General features: G+C 38.8%; 1 protein-coding gene across 1 annotated transcript in view; it reads left to right on the top strand.

Annotated features, from left to right (window-relative positions):
- LOC129787295 (dipeptidase 1) overlaps positions 1-15,791 on the top strand; it is a 66,421-nt gene that overhangs the window by 34,514 nt on the left and 16,116 nt on the right. The window contains exon 3 of the mRNA XM_055822758.1: positions 13,673-13,891. Within this exon, the coding sequence (XP_055678733.1) occupies positions 13,737-13,891 (155 nt within the window). The 5' untranslated portion in view covers positions 13,673-13,736. The remainder of the gene's footprint in view (positions 1-13,672; positions 13,892-15,791) is intronic.

Raw genomic sequence — 15,791 nt, 5'->3', positions numbered from 1 at the left:
GCCATCTTCGTGCATAATGTACAACATCATCTCTATTCTTCCTGAAGAATTGTGGGAAAACCCCATTTCACCCAAAATAAAACCAACCCTCTCACAATTTTCTCTTTCGTGAATCACACAAAATTTATCACACTGTAGTGGCCAGTTGTAAGGGGGATTGAAGTGTTGCAGACTGGATGATAGCTTCTGGTGTGGTTTTAAGTGAGAACCATGGGATTTTGGGAGGGAAAATTCAAACTGAACCCCGCATATAAAGCTCCTCAGCATCCCAGAGAAAATTACATATACAAGCAATACACCGAAAAAAGGGAAAATCACTTGGCACGAATGGAGGAAGATCTCCGAAAACAGGGTGTTTTATGGCTACCACAGAGACTACGGTATACTGAAAAGACTGCGGGCCAACACCAAAAACTCCATTCTTTCTCACACAGTAGCGCCTTTCACAGCAATAAGGAAGAATTAGCATAAATAATGGTAGAGTTTGTAGAGCGAATAATCTGCAAAATTTTCAGCAAATACAACATACAAGTTGAGCTCTTTTCATTGCGGAGGAAGAAAAACATGGCACATGAATGGGGAATCGTGTTGAAAATTGTGTGCTAAGGAGAATACTTCTTGCACTTTCTCATAATTAATGTGAAACTTTTAATTCAACATCCCTTCTGGATTCACTTTTAACAGCCAAAAACTCACATCAGATTTATGTGTGCCAATGCTGTTGGGAAGTTGTCTCATGGCATCCTCCTTTGCATGGGAATCATCTAACAAAGTTATCTCACTGGGAGTAATTTTCCTTTGTTAAATAATACTAATCTCTCTTTTTGTACCAGAGTGAGAGGGAACACAAAGTATGTACTCCATTTAGAAACTTCTTCGTGGGAGCTTTTTGCCACTTCAGTGAATTAAAGCTCTCAACGAAATGCCTCAATGAAGCTCGCTAAGGGGTTTAGCAGAGGATTTTCCTAGGTTAAGCTTCAAGTGTTCAGAAGTTTTGCAAGCACCTCTTGGAGAATTATTATTTTTTTTTATAAAAGATCTTTTGTAAATGAGTTCGAAAGCTATAAGTAAAAGTTGAATTGAAAATTGAGGGAGGTTAATTTTTTTTCTTCATTTTCTATGTGATTTTTAACTGATTTAATTTATGAAGCCTGTAATAAAGCTTTGAAAAGAAAGCTTTGTTAAATCAAATCATTTTACAACTAATAAACCAGCAAAGCACATATTCTATCTAATTTAACATATACTATACATATTTGGCTTATATTCTACTCCTTAAGTTTTCTTTCAAAGTGATCTCAATCTACAAAAATACTCAACTGGTAAGAAGAGTTCCCTTTTGTACTTCTTCCTCATTAATTACGTATAAATTCGGTCACACAAGAAAAATCCAATCAGGTAAAATAACATTCATCTCATCCCCCGAAATTTGGAACGTTTTGCGGGGGTGCACCGAGTAGTGAAGTAAAATTGGGATTGGACGAAAGTTTAATGAACAAAAACACGAGTCGGAGAACTAAATAAAAATCCCACCCAAAGTCCAATGAGAAAAGTTTAGGGGTGCGAAAATGGAAAGAGAGTATAGAAGGGTGGGATGTAAAAGTGGGAGAGAGAGAATCAAAATGAAAGTTGCTTTTCCATTGTCCATTATCTTGCATGATGGAGAAAAATAATTACCAAAGGTACACACACGAAGCTTGCTGACCGCAAATCAATTTTCATTTCTCTGTGGCGTGGATGAAATTGATGAAATTTCTCGGGTTTCGCGTTCTTTTGGTGTGAAAAGTCCACCCTCTCTCTCGGGCGGTGTGGAAGGGCTTATAGAGAGCTTAAAGCTCCTACCCGCACCATCAGCAAACCTTAATGGAGAGCGTTGTTGATTTCCGCTGAAGGTTTGGGGGCGTTTCCGAGGGCACGAGTTTGCTTCCTTATTCTTCCACGCCAGAAAGTCCTTAGCACCCCCAAAGCCGAGCAATTACTGCAAAAGGGGGTTTGCCTCCAGTGAATTCGTTAGAAGGGGTTTTGAAACTGACAGGTGTTAATTTATAACAACCATTTTCACAAAATTACAATAGTCATCCCCATGCAAATGTATAGACCGCCCCATAATATAGACATAAACACTCACCCCCAACCCACCCCTTTCATGGGGTTTTCACTAAATTTCCCACACAATTCCATTCTCACGAGCACAATAATTTCGATTTACGCGTATATACCTACCCCAAATGACGTTTCGTGGGGAGGATTGTGTGATGCTCGTGATGCTACATATACGCTACAATTGCACCCCCACCCTATCTCTAGGGGGATGAAGCATGTTTCAAAATGAATACGCTAATTAATTCACTGGTTATAGCAACTTTTATCTCCGAATTTGTTCGACACTCATCAGTGCGAATTAACGCAAAAACACCCGCACCTGAAACTGAATTCCCAACCCCAGGACAACGTGAAAGCCCGAGCATCCCCCCACAAATGACGGGGGGGATAATTAATATAAAATTTCCACCACTCTGAATTCCATATTTCAGAAGCAGGAGCTTACCAGGCGATAAACATGGCATGTTGCACGGTTTTGCAAGAGATGCATTTAGGTGATAGGAATCACGAGGGTAGAACACCCAAATCCCCACCACCAATGAGGTGTGGGTGGCTGTTGCAACTCTATGCGAATAGCACGATGCCGTGAGCCTTGAGGGGAAATGCGAATCATTCATAATTTATGCTCATTTCGAGTATGAATTTCCCAACAGTCGTAATATCCCTTAGTTTGTGTTCTGGCGATTCAATCAAAGTTAAGATAGTAATTTTGGATATTTGATGATGGGGATTAACAGTCACTACCCATTCACAGGTCAGTGTGTTAATAAACTCACTAATTAGCTTGCTTTTACGATAGTTCGGGGAATTTGTTGTGGGTGTGATGTAAACATTATGTGAGATAGAGTGAAAATTGGTGAGTTTATAGTTTGATTAAGCTCAATAGATAAAATTTTATGATATTTTCCTCAATATGGTATGAAAATGAATTTATTAAAATTTAAAATAAGCAACAAGATATTTCAGCATGATAGCCAGAGGTGGGCAAAAGCTCTCTCTTCTATGCGGAGAGAATCTATGCTTGTGAATCAATGCAAATTTTAATTATTTGCTGAATTATCTAAATGAAAAGTTTCGTGCAATTATGGGTGAATTTTGGGGCTGTAAAATTTAGATTAAAGATTAAAAATTCTAAATACTATTTTCTTGTTTTATTTTTATTTAGTTCAGGAGATTGATTTTTTTTATTTAGAGGATAAAAAAACCTTTAAAAATGTTTTCAATAAATTTTTATAGAATAGATTAATTTTTTGGCTGCTTTCCCCACAAAAGGATTTAACATAAATCACCGATAACATCAACTACTGAATGTTAAAATCGTGAAAAAAGCCAGTTGAAGTCTGATGAGAAAAAATGGGAACTTACTAGGATTATGCCTTTTGTGGTAGGATTTTTTTTCATATATGATGTATGCTCCTATATATTGAGAATGAATACAAAACTTTCATAAATACCCTCCCTCACCATCCTCCCACACAAAATATGGTTCATTGTTACGGTCGCGGACAGAGGCAAAAATCTTGATGTGTGTGCGGAGAAAAAGAGGGATCCACAGGGACAAAAGGACGAAGGATTAAAAGCACGACAGGCAGGATATGTTTCAGTATTTGAGGAGCTTTTTTGGTCAAATATTTAATCTGGGGCTCGAACAAAAGTCCTATTTGATGAAAATCTTTCCCTCTCTGCCATTTTTCCATCATGGCACATTTTTCCCTATATTAGATCCTTTGCGCGTGTTTGCAGAAATATTAACATACAACGGTACAGTGTTTGTGTTCAATTTTTTTTATTCTTTGTCGTCCATATTCCCACACATTGAGAGGAAAATTTGTAAAAAAAATTCTTGGAATTTTGCTTTATTGAGCATTTTCAAAATGACAAATTACACATAGCTTTTTCGGTCACAGTTTGGGAAATTTTCCAATTTTTCTCCCAACTTTCTGATTCAGCAACTCTGTGTGAGTTTTGCCACAAAGAAATACTGAATTGATGCGTTTTTTGCGGGGCTACCAAGGATCACTCTCAATATATTTTGTGAGTAAAAATAGTAGAAGAAGGGCTTGGGTGGGGGAGGATGAATGAGGGGGTTGAGCGATAAGAAATATGAACATTAAAGCAAATTTCAAATTCAAATTTGATTCGATGGATTTTTTTTGGGGGGATTTTCGCCAAGTCAGGGGAAATCACATTGAGTAATTCGACCCATCAGAGATGTGAAATGGATGGAAATGAGGAGAAATTGGCGAAAATTCCATCGAGGCGGCCTTCTTCTGTTAAATTTGACTTTCTCGCAAATACTTCCAACAACTTGCCCTTATCCAGCAATCAATCTTACTCCAAAAACTTACACATGTTTTCCGGCTTTCAATGGAATTGTTTGAAATTTTCTTCTATATATGTATTCAAATGCAACCTCTTTTCCCTTCAAGGTGGAAGAATTTCCTAAAATTGTTCTATATATGGAGAAGGTTTTCTTTCTCTCTAAAAAAAATCCCTCTGACTCCCTTCGTATACATGTTGATGGTGGGGGTAGGAAAAATGTAAGCGAAGAAAGAGCATAACAATCCAATTTATAAAATGGGTATTTTGTGGAAAAAGGCGTTCGCGCCCCCTGAGAATGGGAAAAGTTTATTAAAACTTTTGATTGTCATTCCTAATGTGGCGAACTCTCACAGCCCCGCACGATGACTCCCAAAAGTACCATTAAGGTCGGAGGAGTTATGAGCATCCCATGCTGGGGCTGCTATTTATGAATTTACCACCATTTTGTCAAACGTTTGACGAAGCAAATTTCACCCCAAGAGTCATTCTCCTGATTAAGAATGAGATATTCCTCCTAAGTCATGTCGATTCTTTAAGAGTCTTCTGCTTGGGGGATGGAAAACATCATCCCTTCCTCTTCTTTGTACGATGGAACATGAGAAAAGTTTCTCTTTTGGTCATTACGCCACTCGTCGACAGATTGGAAACTTGTTCCACTTTTAGGGGGTTACCAAAAAGGACTTACTGAAGGGATGCAGGAAATGCGATAAATTCATCCTCGACTTTCTCTTTCACGATGAAAAAGTTAAATTTCCTAAAGTGTGAGATTTATTGATTTTCCCGATTACTTTTTGAAAGGATTTGTACAATTAGGCAAAGTTATAAGATTTGGTGGACTGTGAAATATCGTTTATGGCTGATTTTCCTTAAGGGATGAAGTGTGGGTAGTCTGAATGGAGCTTAGTTCATTAACCAATTAAAAGACATCTCAGAAGTAATTTTGAGCTTAATAAAAAGTTCAATTAACTTCAAAGATTAAACATTTTGCCCTTGAATGTCGACAAAATAGAGCCCTAAAAATAGGATACCGTCCCGTATGTCTGAGATTTTGTGTAAAAGGTACCTTTTAGTTTGTTTACTTAAATTCCTCTGCACGTTTCCGCTTGATATTAACATCATGTCACGGAGGATTCCGCCACTTTGCAGTCCCATTAGGAATGAAATTCCGAGACCATCCTTTATACCATGGGCATCCGCCCATTTGGGAGCTTTCGCAAACAATGCAATGCGTTCCTTTTGCGGGGTCTCTTCCTTTTTGCCATCCCCCATCCAGTTGTGGTGCGGAGGAAGATAAAAATGGTCGGCGTGACACTGATTTATTTCACGGACGTGACAATCCACTTCTGTTTTGGGGGTTTGCTCTTGGAGCAATGGAATGTCGTCGTGGCTGCCCAATCCGCCGGATGTCTCACAGAGTGGTGACACATTCGCAAACCCCTTAAAAGGAAGATGACGAAAAAAAAAAGGATTTTTCACATAGTGTGGCGAATGAAGCCATACACGGTGGGTGGATGGGGGTGCGAACAATAAGAGAGTGTTGGGAGAAAGTGAAAAGGAAATCGAGAATTGATGTGAATGAATGATAAAATTATTATTGTAATCACATTCCTCCATATTTCACTTTTCCCAAACCAGACTCCATACGATTTGCAAAAAAAGAGAGGCAAAAAAAATCTGCGGGGAATTTATTCGCAGCACGTCCTGCACTTTTCCACCCACACCGCGCCTTATTGCAAATATACCTTACATGTGTGTGTGTGGGAAATTATTTTCGTCGGTCTCGGGAAAAAGAAGTTCATTCCCTTGTAGTACAACATGTGGATTTGTATTTGAAAAGCCCGCCGGAGCTGCACAGGCGCGGATAATTGAATTTAGTCGAATGTTGATTAACGCTGATGGCCACACGGAATGCCGGTGGAGCCCTGGATTTTCCATTTCCGCCTTCCTGCTTTCCCCAGAGCAGCCTTATGGGGGGATTCTGTGCTTTTGCGACTGCAATAAACACAACATGGGGAGCTTTTCTCTTGGAGTTTTGCCTAATGGTGATTATTGCGCTGGGGGTTTTCCACTTCTCTTTCCCTCCATTCCGCATTTTCTCCAAAATAAAATCCCATCATCCCTTAGAGGGCATCCCGCCCTGGTTATTTTGCATGTAAACTGCGGCTCCAGCCCCAAAAAAGGCACACACCCTCCCCAAAAAAAAAGGCCGTGAATCACGCGCGGGGGCGGGAAATTGCTGTTGTTCTAACTTGGACGATTAACCCATGAACTGCGAGGTAAAAGTTATGATGCGGAAGAAGATTATGCTTTCCACAGGGTCTGAGCGATGGCCGAATTTTTCCTCCCCAAACGGGAGGCTGGGGAATTTCTGTAAAACTTTTTAAATCAATGGTGTGGGTAAATTAATAAAGAGCAAACAGGGGATTTTAAAAGCTCACAAAACAAGCGATTTATTGTGAAATATCTATTTAATTCCGGACATGTTCCTTCATTTGTCAAAAAGAAGTGAGAAAAATAACCTAGAAGGTGAGGGGAAAAACATTTTAGAAATCTGTGCCAATGTGTGAGAATCATATTTTGCTAAATAAATCCCATAAAAAAAGTTGAGATTCTCATAAATTTATTTTGAAATTACATAAATCCTGCCTACTTACTTTTTTCATAAATCTTTTTTTTCCTACACGTTATATATTTAAGGAAATTTCCTATAGCCAGGATATCCTTAAATACTTTTTAATCAATTGAAAATTAAAATTTAATTTGAGGAAAATAAAAAAAATCAATTAATTATCAAAATTTCAAATGCTAAACCAGTCCAGAAAATCCCCATGAAAACCTTTGCAAATATTTGGGCATTTTATCCCCATTTTGCAACCCTTAATTTCCCCCCAAAAACTGATCGAATGTAATCCAGCTCGTGGGTAAACCCCGAATGGCATGTGAGGACGGTAAGGACATTGAGGACACTTCGAAGACCACTCTGTTAGTAATCTCCGGATCAGAGATTTGGAACGCGATTTGGGACAAAAAGGGTCGAGAGAAATTGTGCCACGGGGTGCGGGGGTTTATTCTGCCATCTTCTGAATTATATAATCAGATCCTCTTGCCACAACAAATACCAAATATGGCGTAGTACGGAAAAGAAAGAAAAACATACAGGAGAGAATCTATTTGACGCCACGCGTGCTTCAAGGGAGGTGGAAGATAAATAAAGGATACAAAACGAATGATAATGGACTATCAAAGCGAACAAGGAATGGACCGGAATATCAAACTAAACCACTTTCACTCCCTCGAAGGCACACCGACTGAGGGTGAATTTGCATATGAAAGTCTCTTCGTGCCACCCTTTTTCCCTTCACCCACCCACCATCCCCGTGCAAACGACACGGGAAATTTGATGTTACCTGCCTCAGAGTTAACTTTTCGCGCTTCAAACTCCACTAACGTGTCTAGTTTAACTTATGTAGTCATCCCCAGGAAGAGGGTACATCGTGTGATGTGGATGCGTGGAAAAGGGGCACGTAGCGTCACTTGAAAAATTTTATCTCTCCACCGCACACCGGTACACACACCTGAGAGTTTTGGTTACAAAGGTATAGCAGCAGTACCAGCACATCTGATGTGTAAAATAGTTAAAGGGGTAGTTTTCTGGCCCTCAAAAAAAAAAAAAACGAAATGGAGACTCTTTGGATTTTTAAAAAATAATTTATCAAACGTACGACGTTTTTTCTACCTATACTTTCTACATTTTTTTTTCATTTTTTTTTAAAGATTCAATTTTTTACAGGAAATTTAAGAAATTCATTTGACTTCTTAAACTAGAGTAAGGAAGTTACAAAAGACTTTCCCAATTTTTTTTATATTTCCCTCAACAGTTTTCTTAGGAGTTTTTTTCATATCTCTGAAAAAGTAAACCTCTAGCAAATCATCGAATTAAAATTAAGAAAAAAAAATTTGGTACAAAAATTTAATTCTTCTGGGAATTTTGCATAATCCATGAAATAATTCAAATAAACCCAAATTCACATTCGCATAATTTTTTTGACATAATTCCCTTGCCACATATGTACCTCCTGGGACTGAATTTCAATGATAATCTCTACCCCACATGAGGAAGGTGTGTGAGGGGGTGGCCTGAAATAAAAAAAAAAGTTCGTGAAAGAGGGTTGTGAAAGGAAATTGTCAATGAGGTAAATCGATTGAATTTCGAACAGCACGGTGAAAGTTCTTTCAACACCCCCATTGGTTAGGGGTGTTGGGGGTGGTTTGGGGTGCAAAATAAAACTACATACATCGGCAATCAGCCACTGTATTCATACAAGCGTTAACGCCATGAATATAAAATCAAATCGCTCCCTTTGGTTTTTGCCCGCTTTCAGTGTTCCCCATTGCGCGGGGGTGGAATCGCCTGGGGGACACCTGTTCTTTTTTTTTCATGCCCCCAAAGAGTACCGAGAATAATATAGTGCTTTGCCCCTGGCGAGCTTCCAGCATGATGGTGTACAACATGGGAGTGGAAAAAAAAAGAAAAAGCCACCCCCTCAAATGAGGGGATGGTGGCCGCGTACGCGAGCAGCATACAAAATGCTGGTCCGTTGGATGAATTTATCTCGAAACGAGAGTGCTGGAATTGGAAAACAATATTAGGCATAATATCCATTTCCACGGGAAACCACCCCCCACATCAACCACCAGCTTTTTGCGTGGGATTTCTACTCAATTTGCGTTTGCAAGCGGAAAATCAGGTTTCTCAATTAGAGGGTAGGTTTTCCTGTCAGAAAGTATCCCTCTCGATGGTAATATCCTCAATCAAATTCATTTGAAGGGTCAATGGTTTGGGGGTGTGGAGGGTGTGCGGGTTCAAATAATGGCATTGAGATAGAACTTTCCAATTGCTGATGAGAATTTTCCCCCGAATGTTCTGTGTTGTTTTCATCAGATTTGTGGGAATTTTGTATTGAATTTTAACACAAAAATACGCAAAGTTGATTTTTTCTACAAAACAATTTGATTGGTTTTGTTCTAGCTCTCATTTATTCTAAATTTAGAATAAAAAACATATAAAATTGGGATGAAATTAAACTAAGCAAAAATTCAGCATCAGCATTTTCTTCTCAATTAAAAATTTTTCTTCCTCAGACAATTTGTTTTTCCTTCTTCTCTACAATTTATTTCTTTTCTCTACAATTTTAATTTTAATTTAATCCATTTTTATGACCATTTTTTTCTGCATTCGTCCTCATAAATTGAAGAACTGAATTTCAGCAAAAATCAATCACAAATGGCGAGAATCCAAAAAAGGTTGCCAAAAGAAGGAAAAAAAAACTCTCGTCAGAATTTCCCACCCACTGAGGATTTGTTGGGGAGGTTCTGCTGGCAAAGTGACGAGGGATCTGAAAGGTGGTAAAATTTCATACCTGTCCGGGATGGTCATTTTTATGAGTTGGGGACAAGCGAGAAGGACTTGAGCACATTCTGCAGCTAAACAACCCTATACACCCAGTGTATGGGAACATTTTATTGCTGCGGAAACGCTGTAAATTTAACATGAGTGTGCTTCGGGTGTTTGGGAGGTGTTTTTTTTTTGCTGCTGGACCAGGTGCCAAGCAGAAGGGGGTGTGGGCATCCACTGAACCCGTATCCGTAACCCTCAGTAGCGGCACGTACGGGGTACTTGCGAAACAAGTGCTGCGGTGCTTCAATATTGAATTCAGAAGCAGTGTGTGTGTTCCTGCATTCACTCCACCCTCACACCCCGCGCCAGAGAAGGGTCCGATGTGGAATGGGAAAGGCGCCCCATTTATGACTGACACATAAATTGTGCGGGTGCCGGATGAAGTGTTTGTAATTTTCATGTGACACCACTCAGGAGTTATATGATTAAAATTTATAAAATATTAAATGAATTCTGTGGGAGCCCTCACATGGTTGGTGCCTATAAAATATTTTCCAAAACGTATAGGGGTTGCAGGGGGAGGAAGGGCTAAAATAGGGACGCGCTCAGCACATTGTGTGGAGTGAAAGTGGTAGGAAAATTGACATAGTTGGTATTTTGTGAGCACATCAACCATTTTCAAGGGTGGTGCTCTGCTGGCTGGGAAACATGGAAAGGGACATATTTGCCTAAAAAACTCTTGCAATTTATTCACACACATTTTAGCACAACATTGCCGCGCTGTTCTACTTTCAAATGCAAAGAATAAATTTTATTTAATTTAGCATAAACGAAAAAATTTTATCATCCCTTTTTTTTATCTCGATATTATATATTTCTTTAGTAGCAAGACCCATGCTTTTCAGTAAAATGCAAACTTTTCTCTCCAAACAGTGCAACTTTTTTTTGTACCCCTTTCATATTTCTTATCGTATCGCAAAGTGGTTGGAAAAGTTTTCAAAAGTCCTCCTTACGAGTAGGAGAACTAAACCAGCTGCATTACGCAAAGTTTTCTTCCGTTTTTCCAATACTCTCTTTCTCAAAAAGGAAAATCCACTTTCATGTGAACGTAATATAGTATGTCCAAAAAGTCTCTTTCACCCACAACTTTTCAACTCTCACCCAAGAAGGGGCGTGTAATTGTGGAAAATCATTGAACTCAACTTGAGTTTCATTAGTAGTGACTTTTAAATTAATTTAGAACAAAATTTAGTTAAAAGAAGATTTTTTTTTACAAATAATTAGTAAAGTAAGACGACTTTCATTGTAATGTGATGCTGTGAGTTCGAATCCAGCGTTTAATATTTCTTTCATTCATGAACGAGATCAAACTTTTTTCTTTAAGGTAAAATCTATAAAAAGAATTCTATTAAACATTTTCAAAAACTCCACGTAAGAGACTTCAATGAATAATACTCATAGAACAGGTTATATAGCTAATTATTAGCCCCCTATCTTGAATTGTGAAAAGTTACTGTGAGAAAAAAAGTCCCAAAAATATGTACTTTCCACACATCCTCGAAGAAGAGAGTTTCTCTATTAGTTTTCCCAGCCATTCTCCTCGTACATTGAAAAGTAATTGAAATATATTCAATGTGTTTGATTCATCAAGTAGCACAGGTTTCCTTTTTCCCATGGCAAAATTTCTCTTTGGTTGCATTGAAAAGCAATAAATGATGTTTGACTAGTCTTTGGGAAATACGTGGATGGGGTCAAATGTGGCTTGCAGCGACATGAATACACCACATAGAAATCGATAAGCTGTGTTAGAGTTCAATTTCAGCAATTAGTTGGTATACCACAATCGTGGCATACCAAGTATTGTAATCGTCGGAAAAACCGACCACCTCAGATCGGGCTCAAACTTAGTATGAACACGTTTTGGACATCCCACATTACGAAAATGGTGGTGGAAAAAAAATGTTCCGGCCGGCCTGCCGGCCGGCCTCTGGCCCACACTTTGCCTTATAGCTCAAGAACGGTAACAGATAGAGAATTCCGGTTTGAAGTTTTCTATAGAAATGTGGGTGTAAATTTTCATTTTTTCGCATTTTCGAATTCCAAGATGGCCGCCGTCCGCCATTTTGAAATACTGTCAACCACTTCCCTTACAGCTAGAGGTCTGAAATTTTAGTATTTTGTAGAGCTCAGTGAGACGTTTCCAAAAACAATTCGTACTTGATAATCGGTCAAGCCGTTTAGCAAATATGGCGGCCTAAAGCAAAAAGTGTTTTTTCGATATATCTCGAGAACGGCTTGACCGATTTTGACCATCTTGGTATCAAATGAAAGGTATTGAGGAGCCCTACAACTGTTTAGAACATTCCAAGTTTCAAAAACATCCGCAAGAGGCGCTAAAAACAAAAACAAAAATTGCCTAACTTTAAGGGGCTATATCTCCCAACGTCTGTTATCGTTTTCCTTTAAATTTTGATATGTTGTAGCCTGACTCAATATCTTTCATCAGTCCAAAAATGAAGAAATTCTATGTCACCGTTTAGAAGATATAGCCATTTGAAAAATTCTTGAATTTGAAAAGTTCTAAGAGCCATATCTCTTGAACGGCTTGTCCGATTTTGCTCAATTTGGTATCAAATTAAAGGTTTTGCAAAACTCTACAACTTTCTAGAATATCAGAAACCTCTAGAACCATTCCTTTAAGACGAAAAGTGCAAAAAACTGTTTTTGTTGAACAAAAATCCTCCATTTTGTGTTCTGGAGGTGACCTTGAAATGTATCGAAATAAATGTCAGATTATAGCTTATTTCAATACCTTTCCAGAACTAGTCAAGAAATTTCTGTATGTGCAATAGAACTTGAGATATAACCATTTTTGTCTTTCGAATTGATGAATTTCATAAAAAAAATCAACTTTGCCTACTAATACTACTTAAAAATTAAATTACAACGCATAGACTGACCCATCCGCGTTGTGGTATACCAACTCTAATAACTGGACGCGTTATGATTGACTTGTTAGATGCATTGAAAATGTTTTCGAAAGCTTTTTCATATTACCTATTTTCCAGGTATGAAAAGTTTTTTTTTATAAAAAAAATGTTTTTACTGTTGGAAAAAATTGTTGAATTCTCAAGTTTTCGGGTAATGAATGAAAATTAATCTCAAAGAGATTTTTAATGATTTTTTTTGAAACAGCTTTTAATCAAAGAGGCACTCTTTTGTGCTTTTCAGCGACGTTTTAATTTTCTTGTAAAAAAAACTCTTTTTTTATCTCTTATCGTAAGATTTGTCCTGGTATCCCACCGGAAAAAAATCCAAAGTTTTTCCATAATAACCAGCAATGAATGGAAAAAGTCACTCATCTTTTCATAAATATGCCAATCAAACCATTCAGATTTTTTTTGCAAATCTCTGGTGGTTGCAAGAGCACACTTGGAAGCCTATGTAAGCACAAGGCTATATGGGGGAGATGAATGAGCCCATGATTCGTATTTAAGTGGTGCGCTTAGAGCTAAACACACCCCCAACTTTGGAGGAGACATCGGAGTCATTCCTCATTAATCATTTCTAATTGAGTGGTGTGCCATCGCTCAAGAGAAACCTATAGTCCGGTGATTTCCACCCTGAATTCCCACGGGAAGATACCGCAGCAGAAGCAACATAATTTATTACGCCATTGGAGGGTATTCGCATGCTGACCGAGTTGCAGGAAAAGCCGCCCTTTTGGCTTAAGGATTGGGGATCAAGTTGACAATTTAATGGCTTCTTGCGCTCAATGGGGGTGGGGATGTTGTGAGTATGTTTGTGACACGAGCTAAACTTTTTTTTCTCTCTCTATTCTTCTTGCAGGAGCTGCGGGGCTGAGAAGACGCCGCTGCTAGACGGACGGTGGTGAGTACACAAGGCGAGGGCCATGCGTCGCAGGAGGCCCTCGGGTGATTTCCTGCTCTGCGGATTCCTCTCCTGGACAATAATGATGAGTTTCCTTCCGATGTGCTTCTGCCTCAACCTCGAGGAGCGTATGAAGGTGGTGGGCAAAGTGCTGAAGGAAGTGCCTTTAATAGATGGGTAAGTTATCTCCCATTCCTTTGTATCTAATGTATCTCAACTCCGAAAATTTCCCTGTATTAATGGGTGAGTGTATGTCTCTGCAGAGACTCCTTGGACATCCCCCAGAGACTCGGCAAGAGATACTGACTCCTTGTTGGGTGTGAGTTCAGATCACATGCTATATGTAATTCTGTTAATTGTCCAAATCAGCTTAGTCACCAAATCGTCACAAACTATCGGCAAACAGAGAGCCATCCCATTTAGTGTTTCTACACACCCCTACCTCACTTTAGGAGCCTTTCTCCCCTTTCATCCCCCATATTAGGAAGTCACATCCCTCGGAGTCTGTCTTTGAGTGTCGATGGCCATGGGTAAGAGATGGTAGGATGGACTGTGGCACCATTTGGAGTCATCATCATCCATTTCACGGAGGAGCACACATATAAATTCAATGTGCAAACATCGTGTCAAAACAATTCAGCTCACCCCGAAATAATCGCTCTATTGGGCATATCCGTTTCATGTTTGCAATGTCCGATTGTGCCGCACTAACGACGTCTCCCTTCACTTGTAATCTAATAAAAAATTTATATGCACATACAAAGAACAAATTCACCATCTGCGTGATTAGATTGTTAAATAGGGTATTGATTTATCCACCTATTATGTCACATTATTTGAATAATATTAATAAACTAATGGGCTATTGTATAAAATTAATTTCTAACTATTTGTCTTCATTGTTGTTTATGGTTTAAGAGAATAATTGAAATATAACAAATATATGAAATATATTTGCAGTGCACCACAATTTACCTGACTTCATCAGCCAATCAGTGAGGGGCTTTATTGAAACTTCGATTTATCTTATTATTTACTTACGTTTCTACTCTAAACACGATAGAGAATTATTGGATCATCAATTAAACTTTAGTAAACATTTTGATATAATTTTGATTTGCGAATTTGCATATAAACAAATTGCATATAAACAGCCCCCAAGGTCTGCCTGTGATGTTGTTTATAGTGTTTGAATATTTAATATTTAAATTAACAGTTTATAGATAAGGTAAATATAAATTATGAAATACTGTAGAAGAGTTTCACATAACGCAGTCTGGATTCTTACATGGTCTACAATTCCGATCAATTATGCCTATCACACCATTTATTTAAAAAAAAAAAGAAAGAAAAAATCATAATATTGTTACGAAATTGCCGAAATTCCACGCGAAAATCTTTGTTTTTTGCTTCTGTTCAATACTATCGATATTTTTTTAAGGGTGATCTTGTTCTCAACAAATCAACTCAAATATTTTTAAGAGTGTCCTTGGTGCCCTATATAAGCGGCACACGCGAGCGATCCTCACTCATTCAGCGGTGCGCCGCCAACGAGGAAGGACCTCCAAGGACCCACCTCAAGAGCTCTCAACGAGGGACAAAGCAGCTGCGCAGAAAAGCCTCCCCGAAATCGGGTCGAGCAAGAAACTCATCCCCAGCACAACAAAGCCTCCCCAAAATCGGGTCGAGCAAGAAACTCATCCCCAGCACAACAAAGCCTCTTCGAAATCGGGTCGAGCATACAACAGCAAAGTCTCCCCAAAATCGGGTCGAGCAAGAAGCAGAGAACATCGTAGAAATCAACACAGATCATCAAGAGACACCAGCATCGCTAAAGCGCCTTGAGAACATCGTTGGTACACCATCAGGACGAAGCCCGCATCGCTTGAGCTCCCTTCTGGGCATTTTCTACAGATCATCAAGAGACGCCCGCATCACTAGAGCGCCTTGACATCAACATCTGCACACCATCATCACGAAAGCTGCCCCATCGTTTGAGACTCCGGAGAAATTGAGCGCACGTCTGCATTTGAATAGCATTTGAACACGAAGCTTAACTTCCTGTACAACATCTTAA

The sequence above is a fragment of the Lutzomyia longipalpis genome, chromosome 1 (assembly GCF_024334085.1).
Source record: "Lutzomyia longipalpis isolate SR_M1_2022 chromosome 1, ASM2433408v1".
Lineage (NCBI taxonomy): Eukaryota > Metazoa > Arthropoda > Insecta > Diptera > Psychodidae > Lutzomyia > Lutzomyia longipalpis.
This window is presented reverse-complemented; position numbering and strand designations above follow the sequence as displayed.